The following is an 18,854-nucleotide window of genomic DNA, read 5'->3' on the forward strand; positions in this document are numbered from 1 at the left end:
AAAGTAGTGATACAGGATGCTCCACCATGTTGTGAAAATTCTATCAGGATTTAGCTATCTGGTATGGCTTTGGTGCCTTTTTTAATGCTGCAAGTGTTTCTGAGATTGAGAGGACCATAAGAGCATATTGAAAATAATAAACCAGGTTCTTCTCTGCTGAGAAGCAACCCCCTACTTGCCCAGGTTTAGCTTTGTCTTCACTTTGTGACTCCACTCACAGTTTTCCGTACAATCATTCACAGACTTGTTGTTTTATAACATCAGTACCATTGATGAGTATAACTGATTACAGCGTGCAACCAAGCTCTGGTTCCATAGATCGTAATGAGTTGCACTGCTAACCCTTATGAGACTGAGTTCGCTCAGCATACTACTCTCCATTCTCACCCAAGTTATGCAGTGTTTTTCAAAATCATTGCTCCTGAGTACTGCATAGAATTCCATTGTGTGAATGTACCACAGTTTCTCAATCTGTTCAATTGTGGTTGGATATTTGGGCTGTTTCCATGTTCCTGTGATAGTAAATAACACTGCTATAAACATTGGTGTACCACGGGGATCCAAGGGAAGGAAGCGGTGGGAGCAGCGGAGTGAGGATGGGTAGGGAGAAATCACAGGGTTACACAATTTGATGGGTGGAGGGTGCAGGTAAAGGAAATGGGAACGATCCAGCAGGGACCTGAAGAGACAGGGTAATGGTGAGCATAGTACAAAGGTGGTTAATTTTTATAATAAAATATAATGATTGGAAATGAAACACAGTGTGAATGAAGAATAGTGTGAAAATGTAATTTTTTAAGCACCAATATAAAAGCAAAAAAGCAGGTTCAGAACACACTGATTAATGTTTTCTATGCTATTGTTATTGGTGTTGTTAAGTGTCCTAGAGTCGTAGACAACTCAGAGGGACCCTATGAATGAAACTCCTGAACTCAGTTGTATAAATTTCATCGTTTCTGTAAGTTCATTGAGTTTCCAGAGGCAAGTTATTTTGAAAGTGGATGCCACTCCTGCTTCCAAGCTTGTTTTAATCAGGGAGCTCCGTGAAACACTGTTCACCATGGGTAACCATCACATTTGACACATCACTGTCACAGTGTTTAGCAACACAGCAACCATGAGTTTCCTCTGTACAGCAAATTGATAGACCAGTGCTATATTACTTAGAAGAATGTGTGACAGAAAACAATTAAAACCAGGCCTGAGGGCCTCAGGCAGAGAACCCAAGTGCATTTTTAAATACAAGGCCAAATCCAGTCAGCTCAAAGAGTCCACACCCAAGCCTCAACCAAAAGAGAAAACATACCTTTATAGAATCCCCCTGCTCCACACATCTTCCCAAACTTGAAAGCAACCCCAAACTGGGACCAAATGCCTTTTAAATACAAGGCAAATCCAATCAGCCCACACCCAATTGTGAATGAAACAAATAGACAAGCAAACAGTCCACACCCAAGCCTCAACCAAAACAAGAAAATGCACCTTTGTGGAATCTAGCTGCTCCACACATCTTCCCAAACTGGATACCGTTTGTATACTATAGAAAGGAATATTGTTGTTTGTCATCAAGTGGGGCCGTCCTGGAGGTGACTCTTCAGTGGGTTTTCAGAGACAGTAAATCACTCGAAGATGATTACTCAGCTTTCTTCCATGGAACAGCTAGAAGATTTGAACCATATGCCTTTGGGATTGGAATACAACTTCTTGCTACCAGAGCTCCCTCAGAAATGAAGAAGCAAAGTAATTTTTTCAAAATTACATGTCGTCTTCTCTCTGTTGAAATGTAATAGGGAAAATTAATGTTTATCCTAAGAGATAATATTGGAAAATTTAATAACTGATTAAAAAATAAAAATGATTTAAAAAACAGTCCATACTCATGTTCTCATTAATCTACTGTCATTTCAAGACAGTGTTTTGCACAAGAAGTCAGTCTCATTGCTTGATGACTACACTTATATAAACTACATGATGCTGTTGTGTACTGTCAAGTTGAAATCAACCCATAGCTGACCATCCGGCAAGTTTTCAGAGGCAGTAAATCACAAGGGAGGAGACTGTCCATCATCCTTCTGTGTTGAACCTGGTGGATTCGAACCACTTACTTTTGAGTTGGCAGTGAAGTTCCTTACCACTTAAGCCTTTGGAGCTCCCAATATAGACTACATAAGAGTATTCTTTTTTTCTAGGATTTAAATTATATAATAACAGGAAATAAACCTTTTTGCAGTAAAATTTTGCATTCTTTATAGTTACCAAAATTGTAAAAAACCTTGATGTATCTACCCAGCAAAATATTTAATAGCTATTGATAAAGTAAGAATGTTTACCATATGTTTAGTATGATCATATTATATAGAAAGAAGTGTCAAAAGTTGTGTTTAGAATAGAAAATGGTGAAACTCCTGAGACTACACTTCTTAGTCACCCTTCGAACCTGGAACAAAACTTTGAGCCAAGGTCTTCGGTGACGCTGTATATTCGCAAGGTCTTCGATGACGCATTCAAAATGGTCCAGCGTCTGACCTACCGTCGTAGGCTGTCCTACAACACAGCCTCTAAGAAAACTAGGCTGTCCTGAACCCCTGGTAACAGAATTGTTTACCTTTATACCAAGAAGGTTGGAAAGGCACCAAAATCTGCATGTGGTGTGTGCCCGGGCCGACTAAGAGGTGTCCAAGCTGTGAGACCTAAAGTTCTCATGAGGTTGTCAAAAACAAAAAAGCATGTCAGCAGAGCTTATGGTGGTTCCATGTGTTCTAAGTGTGTCCGTGACAGGATCAAGCGTGCTTTCCTTATTGAGGAGCAGAAAATTGTTGTGAAAGTACTGAAGGCACAAGCACAAAGTCAGAAAGCTAAATAAAAAATGGTGCATGTTTAATAAATTCATACAATTTGTTCTATTAAAACAAACAACTTTGAGCCAAAGCACAGACAGGCCTGTAAGTTGACCAGTAACACCAAGAAGGCACTCGCTCCCTACACTGTACAAACACCATCCAACAGCAGCATTTGTCCAAGGATGAAGCCCTGAAGACAAGACGGGCTACTGTGGAAGGGTTAGTGGAAATGAGAGTCACAGGGAGGAAGTGGGGAAATAGATTACATTGTGGGTATTGTAATAAATGTTATAAAAGCATGTGTGAATGATTGAATGAAAAATCAATCTGTTTTGTAAACTTCCACTGAAACCACAATAAAAAAGAAAAAATTAGAGAAAAGATCAAAAAAATAAATCCATAATGGCAAGCATAGTTGTAGTTGTCTCTCAAAGATTGAGAAAATAAAAAGCCTTAGGCTTCAGTGGCTAGGAAAAAAACTGATCCTCGTGGTAAGCAGATGGGCATGGCACCTCTTCACCCTCCAGTGCCCTTTGCTTCCTCTTGTGCATGTTGTCACCTGGAAATGCATGGCTGTGGCTGTCGTAGGGTTCTCAACCTTGTGACATATGCTTTTGTACAGAGACAACAACAGTGCTTGTTGCTCAGTGAGATTGTGGTTAGGTTGTATGTTAGGTGTGGTCCTGTCAGCTAGAACTCACATTGACTGTGTGTACATTGTACTGGAACCTTGCCAAGTCATCTGCCATCCTCACAGTGTCCTCTGTCAGCCCATCTCCTTGAGGACCTTCCTCTCCTTTGCTTACTCGTTATATTTCCAAGCATGTCTTTTTCCAAGGACTGGCCCCTCCTTGATAACATACTTAAATTATGTGAAAGGAAGTTTCCCCAACCTTGCCTGTAAAGAGCTCTGCCAGCATTTTTTTCTAAGAAAGATTTGTTTGGCGGTCCAATTCCATACTTTTCACCGACACAGCAATTCAGAGGTAGCAGTTCTTCTTCAGTCATCTTTATGTATTGTTCAATTTGCATATACACACAAGGTGATTAAAAATGCCCTGACTCAGGTCACGTGCAGCACCTTAGACTTTAAAGTGACTTTATTGCTCTGAGCATATGCTTCTTTTTGCCAGTTGTTTTTCTTCTTGAGACAATCAGGTCATCCATTTTAAACTTCCGGGCTTCCTAGTTCCATATGTTTAATGATTCTGGTCTTTGCCTTTGCCTGAGAGACTGACCATTTAGGCAACAGGACCACCACAACTTCCACAACCATCACCGCCTCCACTTCCACAGGAGAGCAGTGGTGGCCGAGGATGTTGCCATCTGTGTGTAACGCACGCTTGTCAGCATGTCCAGTGTGCATCGGATTCCCCAGCTCAGCCGCCTTGTCAGTCCATTCGTCTGTCACCAGGCCAGTAGCCGGATCAGTGATCTGGGCCATCTCTCTCTTCATACAGATGCAAACACAAGGCTGCAGAGGGAGAGAGATGCTCCCCAGGGCTGCCATCATTTCGTGTAAATATCACACGTCTCCTGTGTGTGTTTGCCAACCATGCCCACCCTCCACGAGACATTTTCATTAATGTCTTCGTGCCAGGTTTTTTGGTGTGTTTCTGTTGGAGGTAAAGTACATAGCTACAAAAATACTTCTTTGTGGGGAGGGCATGGTTGGCCAACAAGAAGCAGAAGGCTTGTGTTATTTGCATAAGAATATGATAATCATAGAGAAACCTGGCAAGGGGTCTCATCCCACAAACACAAATGTATCTGTGATTATTTAAGAGTCCGCCCTCTATGTCAGGACATCTCATCCCGTTCACAGTCCTGGCTAAATACTGCCAGAATCTCTTCAGCTCAGGGGTCATCATGTTCTTTGTCAACTCAAGCTGTCCTCATTGTTCAAGCCTTGTTAGTCCTGTGCCTGGACAGCCTGTCTTCTAAAATGTATCTCTGTCATTTGTTTTTTGTTCATTTGAAGAAGAGGAAGTTTAGTGTTTTCTAGCCTATGAGCCTGGACCTGTTTGGTACTTTTTGTGACTTAGGGTTGTATTCAGCAAAGCCTTTGTAAAGGTAGTATGCTAGTTGCATTTGATATGAGCAAATAATATGATTGTAATGCTTTAAAGGGAATAGCCTTAAGTATGCATTATACCACAAAAGAAAGGAAAGAAAAATCCTCACACTGAGCTAATAAACAGCATCCTGATAAAGGGAGAGAAGGTTGAAGTTCTTCAGGATTTCATTTTACTTGGATCCAGAATCAATACCAATGGGAGCAACGGTTAGGAAATCAAATGACATACTGTGTCGGGCAAATCTGCTGGCAGGGATCTTTATAAAGTGCTGAAGAGCACGGATGTCACTTTAAAGACTGAAGTGCACCTGACTCAAATCATGGTATTTTCAGGTCCATGTGAAAGTTGGAAAACAAGCCTTTGAATTGTGGTGAAGAATATTGAATATTCATAGCATCGACAGCCAGTAAAGCAAGCCAGTCAGAAGTAGTGTGCCCGCAGTGCTTCTCAGAGGCAAGGACGGGGAGACTTCAGTTCATACACTTTCAGAATGCTTTCAGGATGGTTCCTTGAGAAACAGAACATCCTGCCTGGGAAAGTAGTGAACCAGCAGAAGAGGGAAAGACCCTCAAGGAGATGAGTTGGCACAGTGACTACAACCATGGGCTTGCCCGGGTGGGGCTCTGTGAGGATGGCACAGGCTCAGGCGGGGTTACAGTCTGTCCATGGGCTTGCTATCCATCAGAGCCAGCACAGCAGCGCCTAACACCAAGGGCCACCAGATCTGGGTCTCTTAATTGGACACTGCAGCTTCCATTCAGTGTGTCCAGTACTGTCCGCCTGCTGGTGCAGATGACAGCTAATCATCTGGTCTTAACAGCATGACTAGTTCTTTGTTAATTGGCCTTAGACTCTGGTTCTTTCTAATGGCCTTCCATTCCCACGGCCACTGTTCTTCCCCATGGGGGTAGCCGTCCAGCACCTTACACACAAGTCACTCACTAATAAAAACACCCTAAATAAGTGAACGTACCTGTGGAATGCTGATGGGCACATTATTTTGAAGAATACTTACAGTATGATATTCCTCTTTCTCAGGAAAATTATATAGACAGTGATAAGATACAGGCTGGGAAGATGGTTCTTAATTTCTTCCCTTCAGCCAAGAGGACAGTAGTAAATATTTTTTGTTTGGTTTTGCCATAAAGAAATGGAATAGATGATGCTTTGTGTGAGAGTTTTGTTTTGTTTTATAGTTGGCAGTTGGTAGCATACGTCTCTTTACCCCATGGTAGCAGATATCTCTAGTGTAAAAGTATCACTTCTGATCAAAAAGGATCTAGCTGACCAGGCTTCTCTAAGGTATGTTGTTGTTACGTGCTTATAGCTGACCCTCCAGGACATTTTCAGAGTCTTTAAATCACACGAGAGGAGAATGCTCGTCTTTCTTGCACAGAGTGGCTGGTGGATTTGAACCTCATGCCTTTGGGTTGCCAGCACAATTCCTCACCACTCAGCCACCAAATGGGCAGCTGAAATGGCCACTGTCCAATTAGAAAATGCTTCCAGGATTACCGGGCTATTGTTATCATTATTGGCTTGCAGATCAATTTGTTGCAAATGTATACACATTCAGCAGCGCCATTCATCCAAAAATATGTTTTATACTTAACACATTTGTCCCACAGTTATGATGCTTTTATTGTTGCCGTTTATTTCTTTGTTTTAAATATTAAAAAAAAAAAGAAAGCTGTTGATCTTTTCATGACCTTTTCTTTACTCTTTCCTCTGAAGAATCCATTGGGAGAAAGTAAAGATGCTAAGGATTGTCCAGCAGACAAGGACATAGATATGGACCATTATGTTCCAGAAGGATCAGCCTTTGAACTAGAGAATTGTTCTACCCCTTTTCTCCTCTCTATATTCTTTTTCTTGGAATTCTCTGCCTGTTGAGTGAGGCCATCTTAGATTCACACAAGCGTGTATCTCAGCATTCATAGAAGAATGTTGGAGTGTGTAAGCATTTGGATGCCATCAGAACCCCAGGTCATCTCCTTGGTTATTTTTGTCCCCACAAAAGTACACTGGGAACATCCTCTGACCTGCAAATTATCAGGGAAATAGATTTTCATGTTAGTGCACTATTAATTCAGGGTATCACAAAACATTTTCATGTAAGAGACGCGTACATATATTTATATTCTCGTTCATTTTCTTTTTCTCTTGCTTTGTGTAACAGAATCTTGTAATCATTTGCTTCCGTTCTAAAAGGGACATCGTTGAAGCTCAGTGGGCTGTCGCCCACACAAGGCCAAAGCCAAACCCGTTGCCGCGGAGTCAGTTCAGAGTCACAGCGGCCATGTAGGACCGAGTAGAAGCACCACAGGGTTTCCAAGGCTCATGACCTTTACAGACACAGACCACCACACCTTGATCCACAGGGCGGATGGCAGGTTCACAATGCTGACCTTTTGGTTGGCAGCTGAACATTTTACCATTGTACCACCAGGGCTTCTCCTAAAAGAAATGAAACTAAGACTATCCTTGCTGCCAGCCAGCCAGTCCTAACTCACAGCAGCCTTCTGTTGAGATTCCAAGGAGGTAAACCTTTACAGGAGACTGCCTATATTTCTCCTGTGGAGCTGCTAATGTATTCGAACCATCAATGTTTTGATTAGTGTCCTAACATGTTACTCACTGTGCCCTCCCCGTACACATCTGTGTTATTTCTATAAGGGATGACGTTTATGTCTAACAAAACAAATAAGAGAACAGAATTACTTTGGGTGGGTTTTTTTTATGGTTTTGTGGATTTTTTTCAATATAAGTTCATTCTAAAGTCTTTACGATTCTACCCTACATTCAGCAAAAGGCCAAGCAATAAACCAGGGGGTGTGACGGTCACAGTCATTGTGTCTTCAGGACTCGGGGTTTTATCCTATGGGCATTGCAATGGCCAGAGCTTGCCTTTTCCAGCCATCACCCCTTTGCTAGAAAATTCTGTCTTCCCTCCCCGAGCTACCTTGAAGTTTAAGAGATACACATAATTTTTTTTAGTATGTTGACAACCCTTATGCAGACTTTTAATAACATGATCTTGGTTTGTAGCTAGAAACAAAAACCAAAATAGAAACTTTAAGTTGAATGTAAGGTAACTCCAAAAAGCCATTTTTCAAAGTCACTTGTTGACAGATTATGCTTGCAAAATCTAGAGAAAAACTTTTTTTTTTAATAAAATGTGGCAAATTGAATTTTCACATCCTGTGTTCTCTACCAGTTCTGAAAAGTTTACTCTTTTTTCATGAAAACTATGTCAGTTGGTTTATGGCATTCTTAAGATGCCATATGATGTATTATTTTTGTACAAAGGTTCTTAAAACTTTGAATTCTTAATTTAGAATTATTCCTTTGCATATTCAGTTAATATATCATAGATCTAATTTTTATTGTGCTGTTAGCATTTGCTAAGACTATTTCATATTTGTTACGAATGGAATTAGTCCCTCAAAATAAATCAGACTTAATTTTTTTTATTTACTGTCTTAAAACATAAAGCCTGTCAATGAATCCGACATGTATTTTCCTCCTTTATTAACAAGTTTTATTAAAACAAACAGCTTTTGCTTATTTCCTGGGTGCTACTTGAATGTATTTATCAAGAAACAGTTTTATTTCTCACATTAAGATTTTTAGCTAACTACATAAAGATACTCTGAGTAGACCTCAGAATTCACTACACAGTAATTGTCTTTTGGGGGAGCTCTGGTGGCCTAGTGGGAAGAAGCTGTACTGCAATACCAAAGGTACACAGTTCGAATCCACCAGATGCTCTGCCGGAGAAGGAGGGACAGTTTCCTCCTGTACCAGTCAGATCTGATTTGACAGTACATGCACAAAAAATTAAAAAAAAATAATTATCTTTTTTACAAGTTGACTGTTGCTGGGTGTGGCTTTCCTGTTAAATTAGAGAATAGAAGGTGATTACTAAAACTTAACTGTATCTTCTCTGTTCCTTCTAATGATACTGATTTCCTTTTGCAGTGCTCCAGCTGAGGCTGCAACAGAGGAGGACAAGAGAACAACTCGTGGACCAGGGCATCATGCCACGTAAGAGCCTCAGTGTCATGATCATCTCTAAAGTGACGTAGCGAGACAGGCCTTTCCAGGAAGCACGCACCTTTCTCACACTGCTGTCAGCTGTATCCCTCTAAACAACACACACTTGCCACATGAATTTGTAAGAAAAAAGAAATCAGGCATAAGAGAATCTTTTAGAATATACTTTTAATGCTGCTTTAAAGATCGACTTGAATTTTATATTATGCAAAGTATAGCCTTACGGCTCTATACCTAGGTGAGCACCAGTTTTTACTTCAAGTGTCAACATTTGTTTAAGATAGTTGAGCTCATCACTGCATAACGGATCTGAGATTAGCTAGACTTGCGGGAGTCAAATGATGAATTCACAACCTTGTTCTGGTTTAAAGTCGTGAATTCAGATGCATTCTCTTCATTGTTGCCTTTTATGTGTTGCCCTGCAGTAGTTCTGACTCCTGGTGACCTTGGGCACAACAGAGCAAAACTCTAGCCAGTCCTGTGTATCCTCACAATTGACTGATGTTTGAACCATTCCCGCAGCCACTGCGCCATTCTGTCATGTTGAGAGTCGTCTTTTCCCCCCCACTGACTCCCTAGCTTACAGCGCATGTTGTCCTTCTGCAGGGACTCGTCCCTCCTAATAACATACCCGGCGACCAGAAGGCAGGGCTCTCCGTGCTCACTTCTTAGGATCATTCTCTCTATACTTCTTCCAGAGTTGTTCTGTTCATGAATGAACCTTTTGTTTCTGGTTTTTTTGTTGTTGTTTTGGTTTTTTTTTTTAACCTCAGTTTTCTTACCCAGCCCTGCAATGTGAAGGGGGGATCCATTCTTCTCTGGTCTTCCTTAATTCATTGTCCAACTTTGACCTGCAGAGGAAGCAATAGAAGATACTATGGCCTGGCTTGGGCTCTCCTTGGTCCTCAGAATGACACCTTTGCTTATTAACTCTTTCCCAAAGTCTTTTGCAACAGATTCATCCAAGGCTGTATGTTGCTTGATTTCTTAACTACTGCTACCATGAACATTATAACTCCAGGTAATATAAAAGCCTTGGAGAAATCAGTCTTTTTTTCTATTTCTCATGATACTCCTTATTGGTCCAGTTGTGAGGACTTTTGCTTTGTTTGCACTCAGGTATAATCCACACTGCAGAATGTCTAGTCTTTGATCTTCTCCTGTAAGTACTTTGAGTCCTCATTGCTCTCAGCAGGCCGTTCATACTCTGTAACCTGTTACGTTCATATCGCAGGATATGAATGAGTCTTCCTCTAATCTTGGTGCTGTGTTCTCCTTAATGCTGTAGTTTCTCAGATTATATGCTCAGCATACACATTGAACAGATTTGCTGAAAGGCTCCAACCCAGACGTGTACCTTTCCTGATTTTAAACTATACTGTTTTTTCCTTGTTCTGTTGGAACAACTGCCTCTTTTTTTTTTAATGAACATCTACAGAGATTTTGGAATTCCATTCATTCATTGTTGCACTTTTCTCCCCGCCCACCCCACCCCCAACAACTGCCTCTTGGTCTACACATGTCCGTATTCTGCATGAGCACAAGTGTGTGTGCTGGAATTCCTAATCTCTGCAGTGTTTTCTATAATCTATTAGAATTCTCTGATTTCAGCCAAGATCCATCTGACATCAGCTGTGCTTTGCCATATTACATGTCCTTTTCTGAATTTGTCTTTAATTTCTTGTAGTTCTCTGTTGATAATAATGCTGCAGCTGTTTTAGAATTGTGTTCAACAAAACTTTACTTGCCTGTTTTGTGGTTCCCATATTGTTAGATCGCCGTTCTTTAGAATGGGCACAGATAAGGATCCCTTGAGCACTTCAGCATTGTATCTGTTTGCTGAAACATCTTGATTGTTATTCTGTCAGTTTTTGGAGGCTTATTTTTATCAATACCTTCCATACTGTCAGCTTGGATTTCTTTCTTTATTACCATCAATTCCTGATCATATGCTACCTTCTGAATATTTGCATCTTCTTTGTTATTATTCTGCCACATTAGCAAATAAAGGTCCTTCAGTGACTGAAAGTCTTCCTCCACCCACTTTATTGAGACTGACTTTGTTGTGAAGAGGTGATTCTTCATATTTTTAGTATCTTTTCAACTTGAGGGACTCATATTCTGGCAATGTATTAAGTAATTATGCTACTCATATCATTTCGCTGGCCAGTATTCTTCCTTCCTCCTCGTCTGTCTTTGTCTGAAAGTTTTGCTGAAACTGGTCTACTATGAATGGGCCTGCTGGTATTTGGAAACTAGGTGATGGAGCTTCCGGGAGCCACAGTAGTATGATGAGATGTCACTGCCATGAAATACATAAACCCATTTTCTGTATAATTCTATTTTAGATTTTTATTTCCTTTTTTGTGAAAAGCAGCACTTTAATTCTGTAACATTTGAGTTTCCCAATTTCCTTTAAAAATTAGTAAATAATAGAAGTATAGGTATGAATTGATAAAATTAAGAGGAAGCACAGACATGATAGACTGTAACATTTGACTTGTGTTAACTCCTCTATTTAACTCTGGATACCTTTTTCCCTTCTCACAGCTTTGAAGAGCCCAGCAGCATTCCATGAACAGATAAAAAGCTTGGAACGAGCCAGAGTAAGACAGTTTCATTTAAAATACTTCTCTTTATATCAGTTGTTGAACACAAAGCCAATTTTCTTTGTAAACTTATATCACAATAAAAAGAATAAGTAAAATATCCTACTTCTCTTCTTCCCACTATAATTCTGAAGTAAGTTTGTACAGATATGGTCCTTACTCATAAATATGTCAATGGAGTAAATTGACTGCATTCTTGAGGTCTCTGATGGACAGAATGACACATTTTGGGATCATTTTATCTTAGAGATTTATAGGAAATGTATAACATTTGAATTTTTTTTTCTTTAAAACCAGTCATTACTTTTGGACATAAAAGACAAACCACATGTCTTCGCTTGCTTACTTTTAAGGTGTGAGCAGTTTGGGAAGTTCTATTAAGGGGGTAGTTCTGGGGGTAATTAAGGGGGTAATTGTGCCACGGTCAGTCAGTACAAGGACAGTCTGAGTAGTGGCCTCAGTGGTTCCCCTGCTGAGCCGAGGTTACCTATACATTGGACCACGGGTAGGAGAGTTGGGTAAACGAAAGAACACAGCTCAGTTCAACTCGGCTTTGTTCTTTGAAATGGCCCCACCATAATTGCACATCAAATTGTGTTGATTACATTTTTTTTCTTCCAAAGTGCCATTATATTTATTCATTCTTTTAATTCCTGTTGTTTTGGAGAAAGCTTCCATTTTGCTATATGGAAATAAGCATATCCTAGAAGTTCCTTATTGGTAGCATCCAAGATTTTTTCATTAATGATTTCTTGGAGTCTTATAGAATGGAAAAACCATGTTTAAGCCCTGTGCTTAGAATTGACTGTAGTACAGATTTTAAAAATACGATGAAAACTGTTAGCTCAACAAAAAAACGCATTAGAATTTTTAGGAAATTTCTTATCTAAGTGAGCTTTGATTTAGCCTGAATTGTTTTGATATTTGAATCATCCAGATCCTGAGTGTTAAATCAGAATTATCCTGTGACTTTGCCAGGTATGAAAGTGTAGCTGTAAAGTCCTTAGGTATACCAGCATCCTGTTCGAGTACTTACTAGGTTTTGAATCATGTACCAGATAATAGTTTAAGCACTGACATCTGCTCTTCCTTTCAAAATCATGACAAAATGCATGTTGTTGTTGTTAAATGCCGTCGAGTCGCAGGCGACTCATAGCAACCCTATGAAGGGGAGTCCTTGACGCTTGGGTGCCTTTCTTCCTCTCTCCAGGACAAAATACATACACTTTATTTAAATAGAGAACCTTGAGTAAAAACTTTAAAACTATGATAAATCAGAAAGAATTTCAAACAAGACCTTTCTTTGTGTCTTTTTCAGACTGAGAACTTTTTGAAGCACAAGATTCGGAGTCGACCAGATCGTTCCGAACTTGTGAGGATGCACATTTTAGAAGGTAAAGGTCTCATTTCTGCTTATTTTACTGCATTTTCTCAAGAAAAGAAGTGAGAATTCTACCACTCCTGTTTATTCCCATTCTAATAACTGTTTACCTGATGGTCTGACATCCTGCAAATTGGATAACAACATGAAGGCCCAAAGCTAAAATGTTCTATTAGATACGTGGAGGTTTGATTCTCGAGGTAGCCCACTGAGGGCCTGACTCTTTGTACAAGCTGGTATTGTCACTGTCTCTTTCACTAATGTTCTGGAAGAACATCATAGAATTTCTCATTTAGTGAGGGAGTTGTGCCCCTCCTCTTAGGGATACAGTTACCATAAGTATATCTCTGGATTCTCAGCTCCTTTCACCCTGCATAAGGAGGGCTGGTGGCCTAGTGATAAGAAACTACACTGCAGTCCCAAAGGCATGCAGTTTGAATCCACCAGCAACTCCAAGAGAAGGATGGGCAAGTTACCTTCTATTGAGATTAACTGTCCTCTGAAAGCCCACTAGAGGCTCATCATTGAATCAATTCTGACTTGATGGCCCACAACACTCAACATAGGGAGCTCTGGTGGCCTAGGGGTAAGACACTGCACTGCAATCCCAAAGACATGCAGTTCAAAGCCACCAACTGCTCTGTGGGAGAACTATGGGCAGTCTTCTCCTGTGTGATTTACTGCCTCTGAATACCCACTGGACGGTCAGCTGTGGGTCGGTTCAGACTTGACTGCACACGCTACATTGTCTACACAGAGCATTGCCCACACCCAGCATTTTCTCTCATAATGACTCGATCTTCCCATTTTCATCAATACTGCACTCCCCACCCAGCAAGGACCCCTGGTGGTGTTATGGTTGAACACTTGGCTGCTAACTGGAAGAACCCATTTAGCTCATGTGTAGGAAAAAAGACCTGGTGATCTTCCTGAAAGATTTCAACGTAGGAAACTCTGGGGCAGTTCTGCTCTGTCAAAGAGTTACTATGAGTCAAAATTGGCTCTGTGGGACTCAGCAAAAACACTGCCACCACCAGAGTTGTCTTGATAATCTGTTCTCATCACTTCCGAGACTGGCTGGAACCCTACCAGCTCCTCTTTGGCAAAACATATCGCTCAAGCTCGGGTGTTTCTGTTTTAGTTTTGTTTTATTCTGCTTTGTTTTCCTTTCAATAAAGAAGTAGCACTCTTGAAAGCTGGTACTGCCACCATGAGCTCCCAAATTATATTGAGAAGGAATCTCAAAACATCTGAAACTTTTAAGATAAAATTGATAGACCAAGGAGTAAATTTGATCTCTCTGGGTCTAAGGGTAGAATCAGGAGTAGAATTAGTATTAGAATTAGGCTGCTGTTACAAAATCTTCTATTGTCCCTTAGCTGAAGGAGGTGATAAGAGTCACTCTCAGTCGAGGCGTCCTTTCATTGACTGCTGTGCCAGACACAGCACATTGAACAACACAAATGGGCACCTGCCTTCATAAAGCTCACATTCCAGTGGCAGAGACACAACCAGTACAATAAACAACCACGACAAATGAATTCCAGTTTGTGAAAAAGGCTCTGTAGGAAACGAATCGATTGGATAAAGATTAAGCCCAGGCTGGTCAGTATGTAAGAAGGTGTCACGGATCCACTGGCACTCCACAGCCCTTAGAGAATCAAGAGTGTGACTTGCCTCGTTGTTCTAGAGGAAGCACTGGTTGGGGGATGTGTGCATTTCCCCTTTGGGTTGTGTTCTCAGAAGTCCAAAGGGCCAAGAAAGCTTTTCCAGAACCTCACGGTAGAAGGGTAGCAGCCACAGCTCTCAGGGCTAAGTGACTCTTCGGAGAAGCAAGGTTACTGGTAAGTAACTGAGTGAATGGCTCCTTCCATGCCTAAAAATATCCTGACCTGTAAGGAGCATTTTTGAGGAACAGTGCTGTCTTATTTCAGCTTGCCTTCTAACTCTTACCAGACTTTATGAATATAATTCAAGCCAAGGCAAATACACACTTAACTATCAAGAAGAATCAGGCTTGTCTTTTTTTTCTTTTTTGCAAAAATTCTACCCAGCATTTAAAAACCTATCAGTATATATAAATGAGCTATAAGTGATGTTTTGGGGGTATCTATTCTCAAGTTGGGGTTTTCCAAGTAAGAAAGAATGTGCCATCTACAATTTTATGAATTCATTGAACACACCACATACACCACCACCCCCCAACTGTATTTTCATACTGACTCAATTTTGATTGGAGAGGATATTTGGCAAACAAAGTATAAATTATCTTTTAAAGTTCAGCAGCCTCTTGTAGCAGATTGGGAGGTAACAAGACTGGGAGCAGAAACATACCCAAATGCCAGGCTCTAATTATTTACTTTGGAGTGTTTTCTTTCCAAACATAATCCTCCAATCACTGAATGAAGTTAATGGGAAAGAGGAGAAAGGCAGAAGACTGTGCATTGTGGATCTTAACAAAAGCATTTTAAAATCAACCTAAACACTTTTTCCTTTCTCTTACTATGATTTGAGCTAAAGTTTACAAAGCATTTTATTTTTCTCAATCATTCATATACTTTTTGTCCCATGACATTGATTACAATACCCAAAGTATCTGATTATCCATTCATTCCCTATTGCTTTTCCTTTCACCCATATTAATGAGTATTTATTATGTATTAATTAATTTTCTACACGTCTCCTCCCCTTCCTAGCTAACCACACTAGTATGATTCTCTCTGTGTGTAAACCTTTCTTCGTTGTTGTGGTGGTGGTGGTGGTGGTGGATTGCCGTCGAGTCGAGCACGACTCATAGCAACCCCATGAACAAAAGGCCTGAAGCTTCTCTATAATTATCATCTGGAAACTATATATATCTGGAAACAATAGTTTTCAGAGGCATGTTGTTTAGGAAGTGGATGCCATGGTCTTATACAATATTTATACACCTATCATTGACTCATTACTCTCAGCGTAATATCCTCTAGATACATCCATGTTATGTAGTATTTTCATGAATTCTTCATTGTGTTCTACTCTTGTGTGACTGTACCGTAGTTTTCGCTATCTACTTAGTTGTTGATAGCACTTGAGTTATTTTCCGTTCTTTGATATTGTAATTAATGCTCTGATAAACTTGGATGTACATAAATTTAGTAATGTCACGGCTCTCATTTCTTTAGCATATATTTATGTAGTAGTGGAAAGCCTGGATTGAATAATATTTCCATTTCAACTTCTAAAGGAAATGCCAAACTGCTTTCCATGATGCTTTTACCATTTGACATTCGCAGCAGCAGGATTTGAGAATTCAGTCTCTCCTCACCTTCACCAGCATTTATTGTTCACTGATTAAGTTGAACTTTACTGGCATTGCTGGGCTGGGATGCGGTAATACTTCGTTGTTTTGCTTTGTAATAGCTTAGATAGGACGGGATTCAGATCCGTTGTTCATAGGGTCACTATGAGTTGGGCTCAGCTCAGAGGCACCTAACAACAGCAGTAGCTAGTGATCTTGAGCATTTCTTTATGTGTACATTGGCCATCAATATGTATTTGGTGAAGAATCTTTTCCTAGCTTCTGCCCATTTTGTGTTTATCTTTTTGTTGTTGAGGTTTTAGAGTTTCTGTAGATTTTAGATAATTTCCCCCTATCTTTAGGTTTTCTGCTTACTCTTTTGGAGAAATTTTATCTAAGTCTTCTCACCTGTCATAGTCTTGCTTGATTTAAACAAGATCCTAACAAGACTGGGGCCACAGTTCTTTCCATCAGAGTATTAAGACAATGGAGAGGCGCGTATTTTAATTTCTGGAAAAATGTAATTGTTACCCACTATAGGTCCAGTGCCTTTACTTTAGGGATAGCTTCAGAGGGTGGAATTTATGTTACCTGTTTTACATAAACCATTAACATCGTGCATCATCCACAGTTTCTGTTTATGGTAGAGCAGAAACATAAAGGCATTTGAAAAGCAATCTGAGCTCTAAAATCTTAGCTTGTGTCCTCTTTTTCTCAGATCTTGCTGTATTTTGACGGCATTTTTTTCAGTGATTCTCCTTTATTGAGTCTTTCCAGAACTTTAGTCTGTTTCCAAGAAATCCTTTTACTTTTGAAATGTGTCATTTCCCCATAATATTTGGTGAAAATATGCGATGATAATAGATATGATATAAACTACTACTAATAATGTGTGTTATTATAGTAATATATTATTATGATACCATATATGATAATTGATAAGATCTGAACCACAGATAGGAAATATTTTGTGGACAGTTGGGGTTGGTGAGAACCCAGGTTAGCTTGTAGAATGAGAAGGGCACACATGTGCTGGAGGGGATCTTATGGCTGTGAGCTTCCAGTGAGCCCTGGCTTCAACGAGTCATGGAACCCCAAGGACGAGAATACCAGCAAGTGCTCAGATCGCTGAAGGGCAAGCACCTCAAAAGACCTTTTACTGTATAGCTTTAAAAACAAGTGGTTTTCAGATCCGAATTTTGGCTTGGCACCTTGTCGTTACTTTTAAAATAAGTTCTAATCATTTGTTTGAGTAGTGAAAGCAATTTTTAGTGTAAGTTACCAAAAGCACAAGTAATTAGAATGAGACAAATGAATGAGTTTTGATATTTAAAGCAGTTTCTCATGTGCCCTGCCAACTCTGTGCCTTTGTGAGATGATCCACTGCTGTCCATGTCCATTATAATGTAACTGAGCGCTCCTAACAGGTACAAGTTGGTTTACTCTGAAAGAAATCCAGATACTTAATTATGATGTTCAACTCTGAAATGATTGGAGCTCAGTCCAAGAATGTAAAGTATAGTTCTTCCCACTGATCCTGGAGCTTAGAGCCCCCAGTGCAGTGTCTCCTCTCCTAAGAAAAGACTCGTCAGTGGAACCAAATGTAAAAGTTAAACTTAACACAGGACCACATCTTTCTTCATCATCAGTCATGTCTCTAATACTAGTCATGGGACGTTAACTTATGCCCTATATTAATAACTTGTTGTCCTTGTTAGGTGCCTTGTTAGGTGCCATTGTGTCAGCAACAGCTCATAGTGACCCTGTGAACAACAGCTCTGAACCCTGCCCCCTCTTGAGCCCTCCTCCCCTTCTCTAACACCCTTGGGTCCACTGTTACAGTCACTGTATCAGTCCATCTCATTGAGGGTCTTCATATTTTACAGACCTTCCATCTTTTCAAGCATGATGTCCTTCTCCAAGAACTAGCCCCTCCTAACATGCACGAGTAAGTGAGGTAGAGCAGTACTCTGCTTTTTAATAAAACTCAAAATCACTGCCGTCAAGTCAGTTTTGACTTACAGTGATCTTCCATCAGGTTCAAGTCTGTGGGTTACTATATTATACAGACAGTATAAAGCTATCTTGGACAGAAATATAAAATGTGTACTGGAGCAATCCTAAACTGTTCTTTTCTCCACCCACTAAAATGGTGCAGATTCATAAATTCTTTTTTAATTAATTAGTCAGTTTGAGACAGCACTATGATAAACCATTATCCCTGTGATGGTTAAAATTCTGTTTTCTTTTTTTAGAAACATTTGCAGAGCCATCTCTACAGGCTACTCAGATGAAGTTGAAAAGAGCTCGCCTCGCTGATGATCTGAATGAAAAGATTGCCCAGCGACCTGGTCCCATGGAGCTGGTTGAGAAAAACATCCTTCCTGTGGACTCCAGTGTTAAGGAAGCAATTATAGGCAAGATTGTATCACTTTATTGTTTTCTGTGAGAAAGAGAAATTGAAAATTGGGAGTTTTAAGTAAAACAGATTAGTGCAGTACAAAGTTCACATCAGTTATCAGTATTGTCATTATTGGTATAACAATTCACGTTATATGATTAATATTAGTTGTCTTAATTAGCACAAAGATTCTTCTAGTTCATTTGAGG

At 40.0% G+C, this 18,854-nt stretch overlaps 1 protein-coding gene across 1 annotated transcript in view; it reads left to right on the plus strand.

Annotated features, from left to right (window-relative positions):
- The window catches only part of MKL2 (MKL/myocardin-like 2), a 130,212-nt gene that overhangs the window by 65,818 nt on the left and 45,540 nt on the right, over positions 1-18,854 (plus strand). Inside the window, exons 2-5 of the mRNA XM_006894497.1 lie at positions 8,900-8,965; positions 11,525-11,580; positions 12,902-12,977; positions 18,500-18,661. Of these exons, the coding sequence (XP_006894559.1) occupies positions 8,900-8,965; positions 11,525-11,580; positions 12,902-12,977; positions 18,500-18,661 (360 nt within the window). The remainder of the gene's footprint in view (positions 1-8,899; positions 8,966-11,524; positions 11,581-12,901; positions 12,978-18,499; positions 18,662-18,854) is intronic.

The sequence above is a fragment of the Elephantulus edwardii genome, unplaced genomic scaffold, assembly GCF_000299155.1.
Source record: "Elephantulus edwardii isolate Elephantulus edwardi_28Jun2011 unplaced genomic scaffold, EleEdw1.0 scaffold00145, whole genome shotgun sequence".
Taxonomy (NCBI): domain Eukaryota; kingdom Metazoa; phylum Chordata; class Mammalia; order Macroscelidea; family Macroscelididae; genus Elephantulus; species Elephantulus edwardii.